Raw genomic sequence first — 21,609 nt, forward strand, 5'->3', positions numbered from 1 at the left:
GTTCGAGCCCCGTGTCGGGCTCTGTGCTGACAGCTCAGAGCCTGGAGCCTGTTTCGGATTCTGTGTCTCCCTCTCTCTGACCCTCCCCCGTTCATGCTTTGTCTCTCTCGGTCTCAAAAATAAATAAACGCTAAAAAAAAATTTTTTAAAAAATAGACTGCCCTGACTAGACCTTTTTTTGCTACTTGATTTTTTTTTACAGATTTTATTTTTTTTAAATCACAGATTTATTTATTTTGAGAGAGAGCGAGTGGGGGAGGGGAGAGAGAAAGAATCCCAAACAGGATTCAGCACAGAGCCTGACGTGAGGCTCAAACTCCCGAACTGTGAGGTCGTGACCCGAGCCGAAATCAAGAGTCAGATGCTTAACTGACTGAGCCGCCCAGGCGCCCCTAACGATTTTATTTTTAAGTAATCTCTACACCCAACGTGGGACTCGAATTCACAACCCCGAGATCACCACGAGTCGCATGCTCTTTCAACCAAGCCAGCCAGGCACCCCACTAGTTGCCTTTTTTAAAAAAAAGCTTCACTGGTGGCGCGTCTGGGTGGCTCAGTTGGTTAAATGTCCGCCTCTTGATCTCATCTCGAGTCTCGATTTCAGAGTTAAAAATTAAAATAAAAACAGCTTCACTGAGCTAAAACTCACGTGCCACACAGTTTACCTGTCAAAGGTGACAATTCAGCGGTTTTAGTGTATTCACAGCACTGTCCCCTCGGTGAGGCTTAGGACATTTTCATCAGCCCAAAAGGAAACCTTGAGGTCTTCAGCCATCGCCCCAACCCGCGTGCCCCCTGGCTGCAGGACCACTGCCTCTCCAGCGTGCGCAGAGGCCCTGGGCCGCACTCCCACCGGCTGCTGTTGGTGGGTGTGGCCGGGCGGTGACATCGGAGGGCACGAGGCCAGCCGCTATGACAACCAGGGAACACCTGGTGCCGGGGAGCATGTAGAGAAACCAGGATCCCCGCACACTGCTGGGGGGAAAAGGAAAAGGTGCAGCCACCGTAGAGGACGGGACAGAGGCTCCTCGGGAGATGGAACACGGAATTAGCACAGGATACCGCGATCCCACTTCTGGATACGCACTCCCCCAAACCGAGAGCAGAGTCTTCACAGCAGCCGACAAACGGCCCGGTGTCCATCAGCAGATGTATGGACACACAGAATGTGGTCCATTTTCGCAACCAGCCCTAAAAAGGCAGGCAGTTCTGACACGTGCAGCAACATGGATGGACCCTGACGACACGATGCTGAGACAGGCCAGTCCAGCACGAACACCGTGGGATCTGCTCAGAGGACGTCAGATCCCGCTTATCCGAGGGGTCAGAGCCGCACGGAGTAACAGGGTTGCCGGGGGGGGGGGGGGGGCCGGGGAGTTAACGTTTAGGAGAGACAGTGTCTGCTTTAAAGGTGACGAGAGTCCTGAGGTGGACGGTGGCGGAGGCCGTGCAGCAGTGTGAATGTGCTTTTAATGCCTCTGAACTGTGCACTTAAAAATGGTGAAGATGCCAAATTTTGTTATGTGTATTAAACACAAAATTTAAAAACCCACTAAGGGAGCTTTCTGGACCAATGAAAACGTTCTCTATCTCACTGTGGTGGTGGAAACATAAACACGTGTATCTGTCAAAGTGCATTAAACTGTACATTTAAAACAGGAGTGCTTTGGGGCGCTTGCGGGGCTCAATCAGTTATGCACCCAACTTCAGCTCAGATCACGATCTCACGGTGTGTGGGTTTGAGCCCCGCAACAGGCCCCGTGCCGACAGCTCAGAGCCTGGAGCCTGCTTCGGTTTGTGTCTCCCTCTCTCTCTGCCCCCTCCCCAACTCGTGCTCTCTCTTAAAGAGAAATAAACTTTAAAAAATTTTTTATAACGTTTATTTTTGAGAAAGAGACAGAGCATGAGCAGGGGAGGGGCAGAGAAAGGGGGAGACACAGAATCCGAAGCAGGTTCCAGACTCTGAGCTGTCAGTACAGATCCCGATGCGGGGCTTGAACTCACGGACCGCAAGCCAAAGTTGGACACTCAGCCAACTGAGCCACCCAGGTGCCCCTCTTTAGTTTTCTTTTTCTTTTGAGAGAGACAGAGTGCAAGTGGGGGAGGGGCAGCCAGAGGGAGAGAAAGGATCCCAAGCTGGCTCTGTGCTGCTGGAGCCCCACATGGGGCCTGACCTCACGAACCGTGAGATCACGACCTGAGCCAAAATCAAGAGGCGGACGCTCAACCGACTGAGCCACCCAGGCGCCCAAAGATAAATAAACTTTTCAAAAAAATAAGAGCACCTCATGGCAGGTGAATTATGGTGCCGGACAGTCACAAGATGTGGCACTGACCCGAGAATAGGCCCACTGGTAGACAGAACAGAGACAAGAATCCAAAACAGACCCAGGCCCAAGTGGGACCCAGGCCGGACGCTGCTAGTCTGTGGGGAAAGGGCACGTCGTTCAAACGAACGGTGTGTGACGGGAGCTTGCTGCTTGGGAAAAGGGGAAGCCGAGACCCCCGTTTCACCCCGCCCAGACCGACCAGGGATGTAAACGTGAAACACGGAACCACAGATGCGAGATGAAACGTGTCGGCGCGACACTTCACGAGCACACCGGAAGGAGGTTAGCCCTTTCTAATCGTGTCCCGGTACCAGGAAGAAAAGAGAGCGGTGAGTGCACCCCACAACACAGGCTGGCGTGCCAGGAGCTGGGCCCCTGCACCAGGACGCCTCACACCATGCACTGTCGTGGAGCTCGCGGTGGCCAAGGAGGAGGCCCCCTGGCAGGTGGGCCCCCAAGGCAGCAGAGTCCCAGACGAGGAAGGCGGGTGCGGCCAGCAGTGCTGGGAAGGGTCCTTCCTGCCTGGCCCGCCAGACCACGGAGGCCGCGTGCGACCTCCTGACCCACCGCCAGCCCGGCAGGACGCGCTGCACTCACGCACGGGGGCACCACAGCCGTGACCTCCTTCCAAGTTTGTTTCCTTGCCAGTGTGCTTTTTCTAGCACATTCTACCTGGTGAGGCGTCCCAATGGGGGTGGGGAGTCCACCAGAGCTGGGGGGGCTGCAGGGGCAAGATGCTGCGGGCCGTCAGCCCTGGTGGGGAGGGGGCAGTGCAGCCCAGGAGACCAGCGGCGCCGGCCCCCAGCCCACCCGGATCCTGGGACGTCTGCAAAGTGACGACGCCCCGGGACCAGGGCGAGGGTGGCTCACGCCAGGCCGCTTTATGGCAAGTGTGGCCCCACCTCTGCGCGTGCAGGCGTGAGGCCAGGTGTCTGATGCAGGGCCTGCCCAAAGACCCCCATTCGTCCTGAACCGGACCTCACCACGACCCAAGGAGGAGGTCCTGTAGCGCCACACAGCAGTGCTGGAGCGACAGCGTCCCGCTGTGGCCCTTACCAGGGCTTGGGAACATGCTCACAAGCTGATTCCTCACAAAGCTAAGAGCACCTTCTATCATTAAGTCAGCCAGCACAAGTCACTCCCAGACTTCAACACTCTGCCCCCAACCACACCCTGCAGGGCTGTGGGAGACCTCACCCCGGGCCCCCTCCCTGATCTGGGACCCAACTGGCTGCACCGCCTGCTCTCTTCAGGCTCCAGCGGCGCCCCCTCCGCGGTGCCTAGAGCCAGCACAGGCCGGCTGACCAGGGGTCCCAGCCTGGGGTGGGGGTGGGGGGTGGAGGAGAGCAAGTTCACTTAAGGCCGCACAGGTTCAGTTCAAGGCCTGGGGCTCGAGTACCCACTCCCAGGGCCAGGAGGTGGCGCACAGGCTCTGGGAAATTCAAGGGGAGCAGAGGCGAGGGGGAGGGGGGAGGGCCTTCCCCACCACTCCCAACCCTGGATGCCAGCCTGGCAGAGGCAGGAAGGGAGGCCACTGTCCTAGGTCCAACCGGTCCCCACACCCCCAACTGCCACAACGGACCCAAGTCAAAGTTTGCTGGGGGAAGTTGAGGGAACTGATTCCCTGCAGGGATCCTGGGAAGGGGCCTGGACATCTGGCCAGGCACAGCCATGCCCATCTGGGAAGGCTCTAAACAGACATGGCAGGCACGCTGGGCGCTCACAACCTCTGCAGGGCCGTGGCCCAGGTTCCAGCCCCCTTCCCAGGGCAGGCAAACAGGCGCACGCTCCTGCCGGATCCCACCCAGCACACACTCCCTCCGTTCCTTCCCTTCCAGGAGGAGGGGTCTGGAGCTGGCCAGCTGACCCGAGGCGGGTGGGCAGCCCCCAGAGCCGTGCAAATAACTTCCCAAGGATTATCTACTGGGACGTGACCCAGGCAGTCACATCTTCTCCAAACCTGGCACTGAGCCAGTGTGGGGGTGGAAGGAAGGGGTCACTCAGGGCCACAATACAGGTGGGAGGTCTCCGGGTTGCAGGTTCAGGGTCTCGGCGGAGGGGGCACGCCCGTTAGGGTGAGTGTCAAAACCCGTCACTAACTCCCCCTGGGTGCACAATCCCGGCCGCAGGCGGAGGTCACGGCGCGCTTTGTCTGCGAGGACCCGACCCCGCGGGGCAGCCTCGGCTCAGACACGCGGCACAGCCTCCGCCGGCCGCGCCCCGCCCCAGACAAAGAACTCCAACTCCGGGCAGGTGAGCGCGGAGGGCGCCGGGAACCGGGGTGGCCGGGACCCCGCCGGAGCGCAGACAAAAGCGCGCGTCCCCCACGACGCCCGGCCCCGCCTCCGCCGCGGGCCCCACCAGCCCCCCGCCAGCCAAGGCCCAGGACCCTCTGCGGGGATGCACCCCCTGCCCGCCTGCCGCCACGTGGGCCGCGGGGGCGCCGCCGGAGAGACACGGGGTCTCCGCGCGCCTGGCTCGCGGGAGAGACGGGGTGGGCAGAGCGCCGAGGGCCTCTCCTGGGCCCCCGCGCCTCTAGAGGGGGCGGTCGCTCTCCTGTCCCTGGCCCCCAAAGTCCAGAATCCCTCCCCGGAGCCACCAGCGCGCACTCACCCCGCGGGCGCCCCGGGTCAGAAGCGCTGTGCTGGCAGCTGCCGCTAGTCCTCAGGCCAGAGCCGGAGCCGGAGCCGGGCGGCATGGACGCGGGCGGCGGAGCGCGGGCCCCCGCCGCCTCTGCCCGTCGAGGTGGCCCCTCTCCCGGCGCGCCCTGCCTAGCCGGAGCCCGCGCCGGGGACGCGCATGTCCGCCGCGCCGCCTCGGCGCGCTCCGGGCGGCTCTCAGGGCGCGCTGGGCCCCCGGCGCCGTCGGGCGCGGCGCGGGCCGGAGAAGGCGGCGTTGGCGGCGGCGGCGGGCGCACTGCTGGCGGGCGCGCAGGCGGCGGCGAGAGCGCGGGCGGGCGGGCGGGCGGGCGGGGCGGGACGGGGGCGGGGCTCGGGCAGGCCCGACTAATCCAGCCCCGAGGCGCGGATCTGCCCGCGCCGGGCCGTAGACCCGTCGGGGCCTCGCCGCTCCCTCTCCGCTTCTGGGTCGGCGCGCGCCGCGCCCGCTCTGCTGCGCACTTTATGGGCCCGACCCCTCCTACCCGCGGCAAGTTTTGCACGGCTTCTAAGCCCAGTTTACAAAGGGGGAAACTGAGTCACTGAGCCGCGAGGAAAGAGGACACAACTCGCACGGCCGTCCACGTGAGCCCCGCCGTCCCTGGGGCTCGGTTTCACCATCCTGCGAAACGGGGATGCACCGCGGGGAAGGATCCAAGCAGTTACTTTACGTGCAAACGTCTGCTGCGCAGCACGCGCCGCCGGAGCCGCCTGGCCGCTCGGTGGGAGGAAGCCCACCTGTGATCAAGGCGGAACCACCGCTCCTGGCGACGCCCAGTAGGTGCGGGCCCTGACCCGGGCGCACCGGCGGGTTACAGCTTCCCAGCGCGAAAAGCGCTGTGAGGGAATCCACGCAAACCCACACGCTCGGGGGCACCAGGAGATCAGCTCTGGTGGGACGTCCAGGGACGCCAAGATGCGGCTCAGAACTCGCAAACACCCGGCCCAGGCTGTGAGAATCAGCGTCTGAGTCCAGTGAGGGGGAGTGCTGCGTAGCCCCTGGGAGACACCCTCGGTCACCAGCTCCAGGATCCTATGCGCTGGGGCCCGAGCTTTCTTTTCAGAAAGCGGCTAAATAGCCACAGCGTACACATTTAAATAGGGCGCGGGAAAGCTCCAAGGGTACCGAATAAATGGCTAACAGCGACACTCAGGTGGGGGCCTTAAGTCCTTTTGTTCTGTTTGAATTATTTACCAAATACATGTATTCCCTTCTCCCCGCAAATTAACGCCATTCCCCCAAAGTCCTGCTGTTTCCTGCCATAAAAAAAGCAAGCACTGCTGCGGGTCAGACATGGCGCCAAATGCCTTGCGACGACGAAATCGCCAGGCCCTCATGCCTATACCCGTTAAGGACACCCTGTCATCCCCATTCGGATGAGAAAACTGGGGTAGAGACGCGAGGTGACCCACCCGAAGTCCTGCTGCTGTTCGGGGGCAGAGCTGGGGTTTGGACCCCAGCAGTCTGCTTTCCATGGGTGTAGCCAAGACATTCTTTTCCTCTGGGAAGGCAGCAGAGGCCAGACCTGGTGGGAGAGTCAGGGGCGGGGCTCTGCCTCCCAGGCGGGTGTCTGCGGGCTTGTGTGCCTCTCACCTGCAACACCGTGCCCCAGAGGGTTATGGGCTCCGGCACAGCTCTGGCTCCAAGGCCTCTGGCAGTGGAGTGTCCCAATTTGCCTCTCCGTGTTCAGCAGCTAAAGAGCCCTGAGAGATGTCATGCCCTAACCCCATGAATCTGTGAATAGGTACCCACGTGACAGGGTGGAATTAAGGTTGCTAACCAGCTGACCTTGAGATGGGCAGATGATTTGGGGGTGGTGGTGTAATCACAGGGTCCTTACAAGTGGAGGGAGATGGGAAGATGCCACCCCAGTGGCTGTGAAGACTGAGGCAGGGCCAGGAGCCGGGAGTGTGGGTGCCATCCGCGGCCAGAAGAGGCAGGGAAGGGATCCTTCCCTGGAGCCTGAGGGACAAGCCCAGCCACACCTTGACCTAACCCCGTGACGTGTGTTGGAGTTCTGGTTTCCAGAACTGTGAGGTAACCAGTCTGTGGGGTGTTCAGCCCCCAAGTGCAGGTAGCTTGTCCCTGCAGCCACAGGAAACCCTTAGGTTTGCGACCGAGACCCCGATGAGGGGATGGAATGCAGAAAGACGGGCCCTTGGGCCACAGAGAGCTGGTGCCCCCCGCAAGTCTGCGTGTAAATAAATGCCCATCGGCAGGCCTGGGTCCTGCTTACAGCCTAGTGGGAGCAGCCGGCAACGCTCAGGGAAACAGGCAAGATGATGCACACAGGGTGGGCAGGAAGGGCAAACGGGGCGGGGAGATAGATGGGTGTCCTCCTCCGAGTGGCTGTCAGGGAAGCCCCTGCAATCAGGGGCCTCTGAGCAGAGATGCGGGGGACCAAGCTGAGGGGAACCCTGGGGAAGAGCTCTTCTCGGGCAGCTAACAGCCAGTACTAAGGTCCTGAGGCAGGAACAACCTGGCAGGGCCTTGAGGGAGCAAGAGGAAGTGGTTCCAGGTTTTAGCGGGGGAGAGGGGGACGGGGGGAGCAAGGAGCCCAGCTGGGAGCTGCTGTGACAAGCCAGGTGGTATGGCGGCCAAAGGGAGTGGGTGGTGACGGGACTGTTCCATCAGAGGTGACAGGTGGCAGTGGTGACAGGAGCGTGGACCTCCGTGGGGCGAGGTTGGCCAGGGGCCTGCGTGGGGCCCTGCCCTGCCCTGCCATCACTCTTGTCCACCAGGGGCTTGCTGCCGAGGCCCAGAGAGGCCTGCGTGGAAGCAGGAGGGGGAGGGGACGACAGCGCACACAGGCCTGCGTGGAGTCCCGGCTGCGTCATTTCCTCGGGACCCTGGACAGGCCCCACCCTCCTGGAGGCAGACATATGCCAAGTCGGGTACTCCTCGCAGTCTGAGCACGAACCCTCGGGGCCCCCAGAGGTGTGTTCTGCCCTTGTGCCTCCTACAGCGGAGGGACCCAGGTGGCCGGACACCTTACCGCTGGTGGAGTCAGTGGGGGTGCAGAGAGCAGGTGGGGACCACGTGGCACTGTGGGGCCAGTTCAGGCACTGGCAGGAGAGCCGGGAGATGCGCTGTCCGAAGGGGAGCCCCGGGGTCTGGCCATCCGGCCGCTGCTGAGGTCTCAACAAGGCCCCTGCTCCTCTGTCCAGCCTGCCCAGCACAGCCCCAGGCCCCAGGCCCCAGGAGAAGCCTGTCTTCCTATAAAATGTCTTCGTTTCAAACATCGCCCCCCAGGCCGCCTCGGGCACTGAGTTATTCTTGAGAGCCGCCCCCCCCCCCCTCCAGTCTGGAGGTACAAGTGGCCTGAGAACCCAGGGCAGGTCTGGGTTTAGGAAGGAAGGCAGCTGCGACATGAAAGGTCTGACAAGGGGGGAAACCTAGAAGGAAACAGAGCGGCAGGTGACGGAGAGGCAGGGAGGCGGCAGCCAGACCTAATCAGACGTAACCCCCTCGGGGCTCACCCCGGGTTCAACAAGCAGCATCACACCCGCAGCTGTCGTCACAGGCAGCTCCAGGATAAGAGTCACGGGAGTTCCTGGAGGGGGCACTGGGAGCCACATCAGCCCCGTGCAGGTGACAGCCACCACCACCCCTCCCCCCCCCCCCCCGGCCACGTTCTGGGGGTAAGTGGCTGCTGAGGCTGCAGATAAAGAGGCGTGGGGCCCGTGACAGGGAGACCAATGACAGGGCCCTGGCTGGGGGTGGGGGGTCTCAGGGAGGGGGACAGGCTGGCCGGGCCTTAGTGCCCTCTCCTCCCTGGTCGTCCTGGCCATGTTGGGAGTGTGGCCTAGCACGGGAGAACCCCTGGGGGAGGACTGGCAGACCCCGCTGGGGGCGGGGGTGGCGTCCGGCATTGGGAGAGAAAGGCCCACAAATCTCACCGACGGGCTGACAGAGGCTGAAATCAGACCCCGCTCAAACAGCGAGCTCTGCCTCCTTACTGACCGGGAGCTACCAGTCCAGTGCCAACAGCCATGGGGGAGTCCAGACGGTGCCAGCGACACGGCATTTCAAAGAACCGAGACAACCCCCTCGGAAGGCCATGGAGGGGCCTGCCAGCACCGGGAGAACGGCCTCCGGGACGCTGCCCGGAGCCACAAGGCTGTGAAGGCGCCCGGCCTGGGTGCAGGGGGCCTGGGCCGTCCGCCGTCCAAACACCGTGGCCGTGGCAGCCCTGTGGCTTGTGCTGTTCAGGAGGTGGACGCGAGGGACGGGGCAGCCCGCCGCACTGGCTGGACAGTGGCCCCATACGATACGCCCACCCAGAGCCTCAGAATGTGACCACGGTGGCATCAGGGTCTCTGCAGGGGTGATTAACATAAGGGGATCGAGATGAAATCTGGATCAGGGCGGCCCTAAATCCAAGGACTCTGTCCCTCCAAGAGGAGAGACAAGGAGAAGCCATGTGACGATGGAGGCAGAGACGGGAGGGTGGAGCGGAGACCCCCGAGGCCGGAGGAGGCAGGAGGGACCCTCCCTGGAGCCCCGAGGGCGCACATGCCCTGCCCGCACCTGGATTCTGGACTTCTGGCCCCAGACCCGTGGGAGAGGGGCTGTTCACTGTCCCCCCACCCCCTCCGCTCCTGCACTGGCCACTGCCCTTGTCACCAGATGGCAGGGAGGCCTGGCTCTTCAGGCCTTCCCCTCTGGGGCTAGGGGGCTACAGGCCCCCGGGGGGGTAGTGCTGGGGGACCCCCAAGGGGCAGAGGACTGTGGTGGGGCCAGGGTGGGCGTGGGAGCTCCGACCACCCGAGGCCCCAGCAGGCGTGGGGCTTGACCCCCCGCTAACCCCTGTCTCATCTACCCCTTGGTCTGCAAGCTCTCACTGCCTCTTCCAGAGCCCGGCCGGCTGACTTGCGCCCAGCCCACGCCTGGCTCGGAAAGACCCTGGGGTTCCCACCGCGCCCCCACCTGAACTGGAGGTGAGCACCACCCACCCTAAAGCCTTCACCAGGCCTGTGAGGTCAGTGGGGCAGGTGGGGTGTGAAGGGACTATGATCCCTCTGGGCACAGAGGGGAGCAGACCCACAGGGGCAGCGGCCAAACAGACAGATGGCCCCTCTCTCGGCCCCCCACCCCAGGCAGGCCCGGTATGACCCCCGGGATGGGGGGACGTGGGGGGTGCCCCAGGCCCCACACCTCCACGTCCTGCTTAGCTAGTTCTGGAAGGGACAGAGGGACACACAGCCCCCACCATCTGGGCCTGTCACTCCACCGAGTTGGAAGGGGACAGGTTCCAGGCCGGCTCTGCACGCAAGCCGCGTGACCTCAGTACCTCTGCTCTCTGCTGAACACCGTGGGTCCCGGGGTCAGTGCTCGCCCCCACTTTCTGTCCCCGGAGAGCGGCTCCACATCTGCTGTGTCCTGCCGGCTCCAGCCGGGACCGTGTGTGCACCCACGGAGGGGCCCGGCGGGGCTGTGGGGGCGCGCTCCCTAGCGCTGGGGCCAGGCTGGCCCCGGTGGGGCGGCCCAGGGCGGCTGTCCCAGACCAGCGGGGCCCTGAGGCATCATCTGGCTGCAGGGGAAGCCCGTCCTCTTCCCCAGCCTGTTTCCCCCGGACCCTGTGTCGCTCAGGCTCCTGTGAGGTGAGTGTTCGTCACTTGCAACCCAAGTCATCCTGGTCTCCCTCACCTCCCTCACCCTGTCCTGCTTCTTTTGGGACCCTGGTCGTCAAAAGCACTGTCCACCCTGTGCTATGGCCTGAGACCTGGGCATCGTACCCCAGCAGTAGTAGGAGAACGGCGGTCTCTATGACACCCGTGTCCTAATCCTCGGAGCCTGTGAACATGTCGGTCACCCTACAAGGCCACGGGGCTTTACACACTGGGTTAAGGAGGACGCAAGCCTGGAGGACCCTGGCGAACCCAACCTGGTCACAAGGGTCCTTACAAGAGGAAGGAGGAGGAGGAGGAGGAGGAGGAGGAGGAGGAGGAGGAGGAGCGTCAGATCCGAGAAGACGTGACAACAGAGGTGGAGACCTGATGTGAGGAGCCGGCGGGGAGGCCACACGGCTGGAAAGGAATCGTGTGCTCCCTGGAGCCTCCAGAAGGAGCCGCCTAGGCTGACGCTTCCGTTCTGGCCTCGTGAAACCCATTTCACACTCGCTACCTCCACAACTATAAAGCTTGAGCTGTTTGAAGCCACTGAGTTTGTGACAAGTTGTCACAGCAGGTGCTAAGGTGACCCCCACCCCTGCAGCCAGAGCCCAGGCCACACCAGCTCTGCCAGGACACCATGGCCTGACCATCCCGGGGGGGCCTCCAGTCCTGGTGGATCCTCACTCTGGGGGACCCGGGACATATCACTGAGGCTTTCTGTCCCTCAGATGCCCTGCTCAGAACAGGTAACAGAGGGTTGTTATCTGGGGCCAGGTGAGCTAATGGTCCTTGCTGGGACCTACATGCCACACCCAGTGCCTGCCTGGACCCTCAGTAAGCAAACGGCCCAAGACCCTGCCTTGGACAGACCCAGGAAAGACACTGTGGGCACAGCTCAGAGTAGGGGTTGGCTTCACTGCCCCCGCCCCCACCGCCACGGCATTCCCAGCACCCACATGGGGTGCAGGGGAGCACAGGCTCCCTGCACCGTCATCCCCACGGCAGCTGGCTGGGAGGCAGGACGGCAGGTGAGGGGGACAGGAGGGCCTCCTACGGACTCCTGGGCAGGTGTTCCCGGGAGCGGGTCTAGGAGAGCCACGTGGGGAAGCAGGGAGCTCCGAGGGCCAGGAGGCTTCCTGCAGGAGGGGCTGCAGGTGCTAATTCGGGAGGCAGCTGGCCTGGGGGGCAAGTACAAGCGCCCCCGCCCCCGCCCCCACCAGAGGAGGGTGATCCCAGGACACAAGCGGGTGCTGCTCTGAGCACGGGCCCTCCTCCTCCCAGAATCCTTTGGGTTACGGGCCGGAGGGCAGGGGCTCCGCTATTTGGTCCACGGTGCCCTCTCCTTGCAGTTCACGGGGGCCCGGGGGGGAGACTCTGTGAGCCTCATTGCAGAGATAAAGCAGAGGTTCAGAGAGGACCCCAGTCAGGCACAGAGGAGCCTGGTCCAGAGCGTGTGCTCCCTGCAGACAGCACAGAAGGAGCGAGGCTGACCCAGGGGCACAGATGCCCGCTTGGCTCATTTGGGGCAACCCCCAACGTGCTGTGTACGGGCCAGATGCTCGCACCTATGCCTGGAACGCTCGCCTTCACCCACCCCAGACCACCGGCACCCACTCAGCAGAGAGGAAGTGAAGCCCGGAGGGTGCGGGCCGGCCGTACGGGTGCCGGTGGCCACAGACGACCCCTGCCCCCACCGGCTGGCCAGCTGCTCAGGGGCAGGCAGAGCCTGGCGCTGGGGGTGTGTCCTCACAGGGGATCTGGCAGGCCAGACAGACAGCCTGCCTACGAGGGAGCTCGCGGCCGCGGCCACCTGGGGGGGCCACTTGGGCAGACGGCAGCCAGTCCAGGCCCAGGAGGCTGCCTGGTGAGCCCCACGCAATTTTTCACCCCATACTTTTCCAATAAAAAAGTGGTTAGACACCACCCACAGCCTTGCGGAGGGGCCATCTGGCAGCCCAGGCTGCCTTCCCTGCCAGCAGCCAGCGCCCGCAGTAGGGCCGGGATGGGGTGCTCAGGGGCAGAGCCTGGCCTGTCAGGAGGGGTGGGGGTGGCCACCCGCAGGGGGAGGCGACGGGGGTGGGGGTGGGGTGGGGGTGGCCACCCGCAGGGGGAGGCGACCGGGGGAGGGGGGGTGACCACCCGCAGGGGGAGGCGACGGGGAGGGGTGGGGGTGGCCACCCGCAGGGGAGGCGACGGGGAGGCCTTCCTCCAGGGATGCTGTTGGGCGGACACAGAGCCCAAGGCCAGGGGTGAAGCAGGGGATGGGTTGGCAGCAGCCCAGGGGACCAGTGAGGGAGGGGCGGCGGGGCCGACAGAAGGTGCGGGTGCATCTGACCTCAGACCCTGGCAGGTCTAGGAGGAGCAAACAGGCTGGCAGAGAGGGAGCCTGGCCCGCTCGCTGCCCCGTCCGGGGGGTGACCTCCCTGGGTGCTGCCCACCGGCCATGCTTTCCTGGGCCCAGTGCGCACATCCTGCCAGCGCGGACAGATCCAGGGCCCGAGCCGCACGCTGTCGCCCTCCTGCCCAGGCTGCCGTGCAGCTGCCTCCCCCCCCCCCCCCCCCAGCCCCAGAGCCGCGTCGGCGTCTTCTGCCCGCCACACAGCAAACAGAGTGACAAGTGGAGCCCGTTCGGACGCTGTGTGGTACACGAGTGCCCCGGGGCTGAGCGAGTGTCTGGGAGGCACCCCGCGGCCAGGCCCCAGGTGGATGGCTCTGTCTCTCACTCCCGTGCTCTTACAGTCCTATAAGATCAGGGCTCTGCCCTTCCAGAAATACTGTGGGGACGCCTGACCTTCCTCCCCTGACCAGCTCCTCCTGGAAGGGGCGAATGACCTCACCCTGCAGTGCGCCTGGAGACAGGTCGGGGCTGCAGAGGGCAGAGGCCCTTCTCTGGCTCCTCCGGCAGGTGAGCTGGATGGGGGGGTGGGGGGGGGAGGAGCGTGCACCACACCCTCTGAGCTGCACCTGCCTCTTGACGGGCTGGGAGGAAGTTACCCATCACCCAGAAACCCAGCCTGGGTCAGCAAAGGAAGGCAGAAGGAAGTCGGGTCTCTCTTGCTGTCCGAACTCACTACTCACCCCCCTAAACTCCAGAACCAAGCGGTTTTGAGTAAGGGGGTGTCCTTGCCGTGGGGGAAACTAAGGGGTCTGCGCCGCAGGCAACACCCACCGGGCACGGTATCCCTGTGCAGCCCGGAGACACAGGGACCTCTTGGGACAATGGTTCCCCCTCAGCTTCCCGCTATGATCTACACAACGGGCCCCTGTGAACTCACGCGCTCTCCCTCCCTCTCCCCCCCTGCTCCAGCCCCACCGGACATTCTGCACCAACATTCCCCGCCTCACCACGCAGGAGGCGATCGGTGCGGTGGGAGGCGAGCTGCGGGAGACGTGGCACCGCGGCCTTCACGGGCAACGGGTCACTGTGAGGGGGAAAGCCGTATGTGAAGTCTGGCCAGGCCGACAGACAGCAGCCTGCTGAGCACGGACGGCCCACGGCAGCCTGAGGGCGCAGCCTGCACTTTCAGGTGAGAGAGACCAAGTCCTCTACCAAATCACTGTTAACTCCCGTTTCCGCTACGGCAGCCACACGCGGGCCCTAACCAACGTGGGCCGTGTGGCTGAGCTGGCGTGTGCACCTTGAGCGCCAGGACTGAGGGCTGGGAGGCTCCGGTGTGCGGGCGGTATGGGTCTCTGCGTCGGATGAGGGCAGACTTGGGAGGGGACCAAAGGGCCTGTGCTCTGTCCAGATGCGAGGCAGCGAGGGCAGGGGCAGGCGGGGCTGGACCTCCGCAGCACAGGTACAGTGGCCCAGCCGGTGCCGACCGGGCACGTCCCACCCCAGGGGCAGAGAGGCAGAGATGCAGACACGCATCGGCGGTGGATGGCGAACCATTCCTCGGGGAGCCCTCGCTCCAGGCAGCCTCTCTGGGAAGCAATCCTGCAGCTTTAGGGCCCCGTCCGGGCCCTCACCCGCCCAGCCCGTGCAGAACCAGGGTCAGCTGCGTGGAGTCTCAGCCCTGGCTTGGGCCTCCCTCCCAAGCTGCGCGGGGACGCGGCCTACTGTCACAGACGATCCACTCATGGGAGCGGCGAACCCGGGTGACCAGGGACCAACCTGAGCCCTTTCCCGGGCCCTCCAGCCGAGGGCTTGCTGAAACACGGTGGCTCACTCACTCTGAGTGAACTGACTCAGAGCTTGCCGTGGCCCAAGACAGGTGTCTCTATGACCCTGACGCAGGTGGGGATGCTGCGGTGGGAGACGGGGGAGGCGGGGGAGGGGGCGGCCCTGCTTCCTCCTCTGGCCCCAGCCTCCCTGAAGCTGGGCACAAGGGGAGGCATGGCCCGCCACCTGACCTGCGATGGAGCCAGAGGCCGTCACACGCTGGGGCGGGATGTGTGGTCACATCACCCGTGCAGACCACGGCCATGGCTGGGGCCCAGCACGCAGCGGTGGGGGAGGCTGGCCCTGCCCATGGCCACCATCCCCCTTCCTTCCCAGGACCCGCAGCTACAGGCCCCAGTCACAGCCCGAGGCGGGTCTGGGCCAAGTGACCACACCTCACACGGCAGAGACATGGGCCCCAACACAGACGCCAGCCAGCCCCTCCAGGCAGGGGGCCCTGGAACCCAGACTCTGGCCGTCCTAACACCCTCTAAGGGCAGCAGTTTACGAGGGGATCCGCAGGAAGACAAGAACTATCAGCTCCGAGCCCTGCCCTGCTCCCGTCCGCGGTGCACCCCACTGCCCACCCCGCACCTGCTCTCCCCCGTTCCCCGGCCGGGACCGGCCTGTGGGCTCCCTGCTGGATGTGAGTGCGGAGGAGGCCAAAGCTCCGGCCGCCTGCTGCCCTCGGCCGTGGCCTGCCACCCGCTCCAGGGCACCGACGGCCACGTCAGCAGTGACCTCTCGTTCCTGGGGCGCGGTCTCCACCTCTTGCAGCAGGGCTGGACTCACAAGCAGAGAACAGGCAGGACCGGGCACGACCAAGGGGCCAGGCCGAGCTCTGGAGGCCCCTAGGGGGCCAGGGTCGGCCCTGTGCTGCCGGAGGGAAGGAGGCAGCGGTTCTAGGAGGCGGGGTACCAACCGCAGCAGCGTCAGGGCTTGGACAGATGGAAGGAACCAGCGTGGGGGTAGCGGTTCGGTTTCTTCTGTGGAAACAGGCCAGGGGCCCTAATGGCGGCGGCCGGCGGCCTCTGGAACCCCCTCGAGCAGGCCCTGGCCTCAGAGAGAGCTGCCTGCAAGGTGTTTTTAGGTCAAGGACAGGCCGAGGGCGACGTGGTGGCCCAGGCGCATAATCTAACTCACTCAGGAGATCTCGGAACGACTGTTCCCGTGGACGCACGCCCGTCCCAGGGCCCATGACAGCCACGGAAGCGCCTCAGGGGACCCCGACGGCGATGGCGTTCTTTCCCAGCTGCCCGGCCTCCGGCCACCTTCCCCCAACCATCCAGACCGCAGGGACAAGCCCATGTGGGACCTCCAGGCTGACTTGCCTCGGATGGCATGCCCTGGGACTCGGCCCTCACCCGTCCGCACCATTCCTCTCTCCGCCCCCGCCCCCACCGCCGTGGTGACTCCTGGCCCTTGCTGTCCCCCTCCCAGGCTCCAAAGCTGGTCACCTGGACCCCCAGGGGTCCTCTGCAGGCCTGTCCTGCCAGGCGGCTTTCCAGTCCTTTGCACACTTGCTCACGTATTTGTCTCCCGAGAGGGGCCGTCTGGCTGTCCCCCCGGGACAGGCGGGGACACACCAGGTAAGCGGGAACCAAGGTCACACAGCACACAGACGTCCCGTGGGACTTTACCCCGTGTCATACAACTTGCCTCAGAGCCGGTGTTCAGGGGGCCCTTCGGCCCACCTCCCGAAAAGAGCGCTTGATCGCACCGTCCCGTGGCCTGGACGTCCGTCCCCCTTACCCGCTCAGCCCCTTGCTGCAGCCTGGTGCACGGCCATCACCTGCAGCCTCATCGCCAGCTACGACTCTTCCCAGGTGGGCCGTTCACGTGTCCGAGAGGACTATGCACCCGGCCTGCCTGGGGTCCAGGCGTGTGACCCTTACCCTCCCTCTGCCTCGGTGTCCCCAGGTATCCATCAGGGAGGCTCGGTGCCCTCCCCCTCTCCCTGGGCTGGGGGAGAGGCCCACAGCGAGTGCAGGAGCCTGGGCCGGCGGGGGCCAGGGAGCATCTCTGCCCATAAGGCGCCCAGCTGCTGAGCTCAGGGCTCTGGGCGGCCTCTTTCCCTGCTCCCCACAAAACACCCCAGGGCCGGTAGATGACCAGGACCGAGGGCCCTAAGGAGGCCTGCGCTGTGGTTTCTCCAGCTGCATAAATCCTGAGTTAATGGGAATTTCATTGTTCCTGGAAAGGAGGGTAATTATGAGGTGCTAGCACACTGCTATTAACGGAAGTCTCTATTTTCTGGTGACGTTTACAGCCCCCAGCCTGGAAAGCTGCCCTCCCACCCTGCTCTGCCCCTGGCGGTCTCCATCCCAGGGAGCCCTGGTGGAGCCGGGGCCTGGACCTGTGGCGAGGCCCCTTGTCCTCTGCACCCCTATGGGTGGAGGTCTCAGGAGGAGGTGGGGGGGGCTTACCTTGTCGTCCCCTTCACTCTCGCTGTCACACTGCGGGGAGAGAGACAGAGGAGAGTCAGAGCCCCGCAGCACCCCTAGGCAGGGCGGGGGGGGGGGGTGCTTGTGGGGAGAGGGGGCCTCGGTCAAGGGCTCTGTGGGGCCGGCCAGGCAGACCCTGGGGCCCAGAGTGAGCCGTGAAGCCCCCTCCTCACCCCGGCCACACCTGGAGCAGCATCACCCCCGTCCTGGGACAGAGCTGCTACCCTGTGACCCCCTCAGGCCTCCTCCCACATGCTGGTCTCCAGGCGGGAAGAGCTTGGTCTCCTGGGCGGCGGGCACAGGCCACACCCCACACGCTTCACGAGGCCCACGGATGGGGGTGGGGGCCCGGGGAAGGGATCGGGGGTGCCCTCTGGGCAAGGACACGGGAGCCTGGCCCAGCTTGAAGGGGCGGAAGGGAGGGCGAGGGGCTAGCGAGCCCGGACCCCTGGGACAGACAAGGGGGTCAGGACAGGCTGTGGCCACAGCACCACCTGCGGGAGAGCCGCCACAGACTGGGCATAAACCACTCCACGTGTCAGCTTGGCTGCTTTAAAGGAAGGCTGGCAATCATGCAAACAAATCTTTGTTTTCCGTTTTCAGTACGAAGAGCTTTAAAAAGAAAGACTGCTCCTCTAGAAACCACAGCAATGCCCCCCTGCAAGAACATCAAGAAAAATAATCCCTTTCCACCAACTGCAATTACGACACGTCCCGTCAGATGAATTATCCCGCTGAAGAGAAATCTCCGGGGGCCACGCAGGAGGGTGGGAGGGAGTCAGGGGTACGCACTGCTCGCGCGGTGCCCTCCACTTGGTTAGCGCAGGGAGGGGGCCGGGGTGAGGGCAGGGGTGCGCTCCACGACAAAGCTCACAGAGTTGCGCACGTGTGCCACTCGCTGTAGCCTAAAGTGACCCTGGGGGCTGGGCACGTTGGGGGGGATCTTCTGAGGCCACGAGCTTCCCACCCTCAGCCCCACGGACCCCCCCCCCCCGCGCCACAGGGCCTGGACAGAGGCCCCCCGACCCCCGGCATCGGGGAGAGGTCCTTTCACAGAAGGCACCGGTGGGCCCACAGTGTGCTGGCCACATGGCTACTAGAGGCCAGGGCAATCCTGCGTGGCCGGGTCCGGGGGTGGGGAGAGGGGAGAGGGGCTGAAACTCAGGAGGCATATGGGAAGGCGAGGAGGGGCTGGAACATTCCAGAACACGTGGAGTGTCACTGTGCAGTCCCAGTGAGCTGGGACTGAACTCTGCTGTGGGAGCCCCGGCCTAGAGACAGGGAAGGCCAGGGTCTCTGTGCTGGCAGAGAAGGGGTGGGGGCCAGAGGGTCGTGGCCTGTGGGAGGGGGCCCTGGAAGGGGGCCCGTGCACAGCTGGCGCAGAACAGCCAAGCTGCTGGCAGAGCTGTGCGAGGCCCCCCGCCGGGCCTCTTCCCGCTCCGTTAGTGGCACCAAGCCCTTGGGCTGGACACCGCGGTCCCTTCACCCTGCCGGGAGGGCTGGGCCTCGTGTGCGGCCAGACCGCGTTGGGGCGCCCGGAACCCCCCAGGCCGGGCCGCCTCACACCTCTCCCCACGGCTTTTGGTGTCGCGATGAGAGCTTAATGGCCCGACAATCAAGGCAGGGTGAAGGTGCGTTGCGGCGAGTGCACGGATCCTATAATTAACCGAACAGCACACCCCTGTCAGCCAGCACAGGCCACGTCGTAAATGAATTCGCGTTATTAAGTCCTACTGAATTAATGTTTAACTGCAACAGAGTCGGAACTGAATGAGGCAATTAATCAGGGCAAGGAGGGAAAAAGAGCCACATCCGTCTTACAGGGGCCGCTTGAGCGAGGTGACCTTCACAGGGTTGGGCCGGGTGGCCCCGGCGTGGGTGGGGGTCCAGGCAGGGAGTCCACGGAGCACAGGACAGACTCCAGGCCCCGAGGAGACGTGCTGGCTATGGCTGGGAGGCCACAACACGGGCTCCGGAGCAGACGCCCGCTGGGACGCTGTGCCACCACCTATGCTGTGCAGGCCTGGGCAAGTCCCTTGACCTCTCTGTGCCTCAGTCTGTGCTTCTGCAAAACACAGACAACGGCGCACCTACAGGGCTGTTGCGCAGGTTCCGTGAGTGAATCCGTGCAGAGCGCTAGAACAGTGCTGGGTACGAAGCCAGCATGACATACGGCACGATGGTATCTTTATCACCATCGCCACCATCGTCGCATCGTCACCACCAGCATCTTTGCCATCGCTGTCATCGGCCTCAGCCTCTTCCCTCACGTCACCTGAACAGCCCTTGGAGGCGTCTAGCCCCCCAGAGGGTCTGGGCACAGACACCTCTCACCTGACAGTGCCCTGCTCCCCTACGAGCACCTGCTCAGGAGGTCTGGAGAACTTGGCCTCCATCACCAGGCCTTTCTTCCAGAAGCCCGGGCAGCCGCTTGCTCGGGTGGGGCTGCTTGTCACCCTCCAGAATGGGGAGACGCAAATCAACACGGTCATTCGACAGCAACAGAAATGTGCCTTTTTCTCGTCTCAGTGCGAACGTTATTACCGCTTAGGGGAAGGCCGCTGGCCTTCCGTTTCTCAAACAAAGGCATGAAAAATTCATGGGCGGGGAAACTTGACGCTGAGCCCCCGGCTCCCATCAGCTGCTCCAGCACCTGGGCCTGGCCCAGAGGTGCCCCCGGGGAGTAGAGAGGAGAGAGGCGGGGAGCCCGGGCAGGGTCTCTCCTGCTCACTTGGGGCCCAGAGGCTGTCCTGGGCCCTGTCCTGGATGAGGATGCTGAAAGTCCTCCCCGCTCCAGCTTCCCACTCAGTGCCCCAGTCTATCTCGCGAAGCAGGAGGCGTGTGGTGTGGTCCACAGTCTGGGGTACCGCCTCTGAAGGTCCAGCTTGCAGAGCTGCCCGGGGGCAAAGGAGAACCTTACTTCTCACCAGTCTGGGACTCACTCCAGAAGGGCACTGTCGCTCGCAAAGGCCCAAGCAGCTGCAAACCAGAAAAATCAGCAGGGTCCATGGTCTACGTGGGGGTGGAAGGCAACGGAACATTCTATGCAGCTCACTTGAGCGTGGAGGCAGAAACTCAGACTGTCTGAGCTGCTGGACAGTTAGTGCTGACCCCACCTGGACTGGACCCATGCGCCCTGAGGTGTGTCCATGCACTTTCCATGTGCCCTGGGGACACCCGAGGAATCCTCGCTGTGGTCGTTCTCCCTGGGCGTGCCATCACGGCTCACGCGTGCGTGTGCATGTTGCGACGCATGTCAGGGTGTGCTCTGGGCCTCTGTGACGTGAGCGCCTGGGCATCCTGTCCAATGGGTGTCCCACCGCACGCCACGTGTGCACCCGGGGACCTGACAGAGCCACCTGTCCCCATGCGTGTGGCCGTGCCGACAGCTCGTCTGTGCTTAGGGCTCTCACCCTCCCGTAGCCCCTCACGGGTCTCACTGTGCCTGCTGGCACTGCTTCTGAAGAACCTGGGGGAGGGAGCGGCTGCCTTTCTGCCTGCGTGGGTGTCCCTCCTTCGTGGAGAAGGACATGAGGGTACTCCCTTCCATCGTGCTGCACACACTCCACGGGGGTTCAGAACGCACGCCCAGTAAGCAGGGCAAGCTAAACAAGGGGCCGTGGACAGGCTGGGCACTGGGGCCGGGGCGCCCCAGTCATGTGAGTGAGCACCACCAATGCAGGGCCATGCCTCGGGACCCCATGGGCAGGCAAGGGTGCCAGGAGTGGGGTGGGGGCCGCAGTCTCCTCCGGGGCAGCCACAGGACCAGCTGGGTGACCGTCTCAAGTGCTGAACGGTACCACAAGCGTGGGTCACACGACACAAGGCGGGAGCTGTCCAACCAGTGCTTGCCGTGGTATTAGCCACAAGAAAGTGGAGGCTCAGAAGCTAAAGGGGCTTGCTTGCAGTCGTGTGGCCCAGAGGCAGGAGCCAAGCACTAGGACCTGGGGGTCCGCTGGGCCGGCAGGGCAGGCAGGACAGAGGCGTCCCTGCATCCCAGCAGCAGGAGGCCTGGGACGGTGTGGGGGGTGAGGTCAATGGCACATTTGCTCACTGAGGTCACTTCTGTACAACTCAGGCGCCACCACAGACCCACCTGCGTACAGATGGGGAAACTGAGGCAGAGTAGGTGAGTGGGTGAGGGGGCTCTGGAACCCATGGTCTCCATCTGACCCCTCTGGTCAGGACCCCAAGCCGGGGACGCCCTCATGGCAGCTGGGACAGGGCTGGGTATCACACAGTATCACCCTGCAAAGGGCTCCGGGCCACTCTGGCCCAGAAAGTCACAGTGAGCCTGATTAATTATGCACGATAGCTGGATGGGGACCCTGAAAATCCCATTCTTGTTTACTCAGCTAATTCACTTTTATGAGTATTTAGGCTTTAAAGCAAAACAA

At 63.9% G+C, this 21,609-nt stretch overlaps 1 protein-coding gene across 10 annotated transcripts in view; it reads right to left on the bottom strand.

The window, feature by feature from the left end:
- FBRSL1 (fibrosin like 1) overlaps nucleotides 1-21,609 on the bottom strand; it is a 79,313-nt gene that overhangs the window by 14,288 nt on the left and 43,416 nt on the right. For 9 of the 10 annotated variants that reach the window (XM_023241245.2, XM_023241244.2, XM_023241247.2 and 6 more), the window contains exon 5: nucleotides 17,195-17,224. The exons of the other annotated variant lie outside the window; for it this stretch is intronic. In XM_023241245.2, the coding sequence (XP_023097013.1) occupies nucleotides 17,195-17,224 (30 nt within the window). The remainder of the gene's footprint in view (nucleotides 1-17,194; nucleotides 17,225-21,609) is intronic. 10 annotated transcript variants of the gene reach the window in all.

This window comes from Felis catus, chromosome D3 (genome assembly GCF_018350175.1).
Source record: "Felis catus isolate Fca126 chromosome D3, F.catus_Fca126_mat1.0, whole genome shotgun sequence".
Classification (NCBI taxonomy): Eukaryota; Metazoa; Chordata; class Mammalia; order Carnivora; family Felidae; genus Felis; species Felis catus.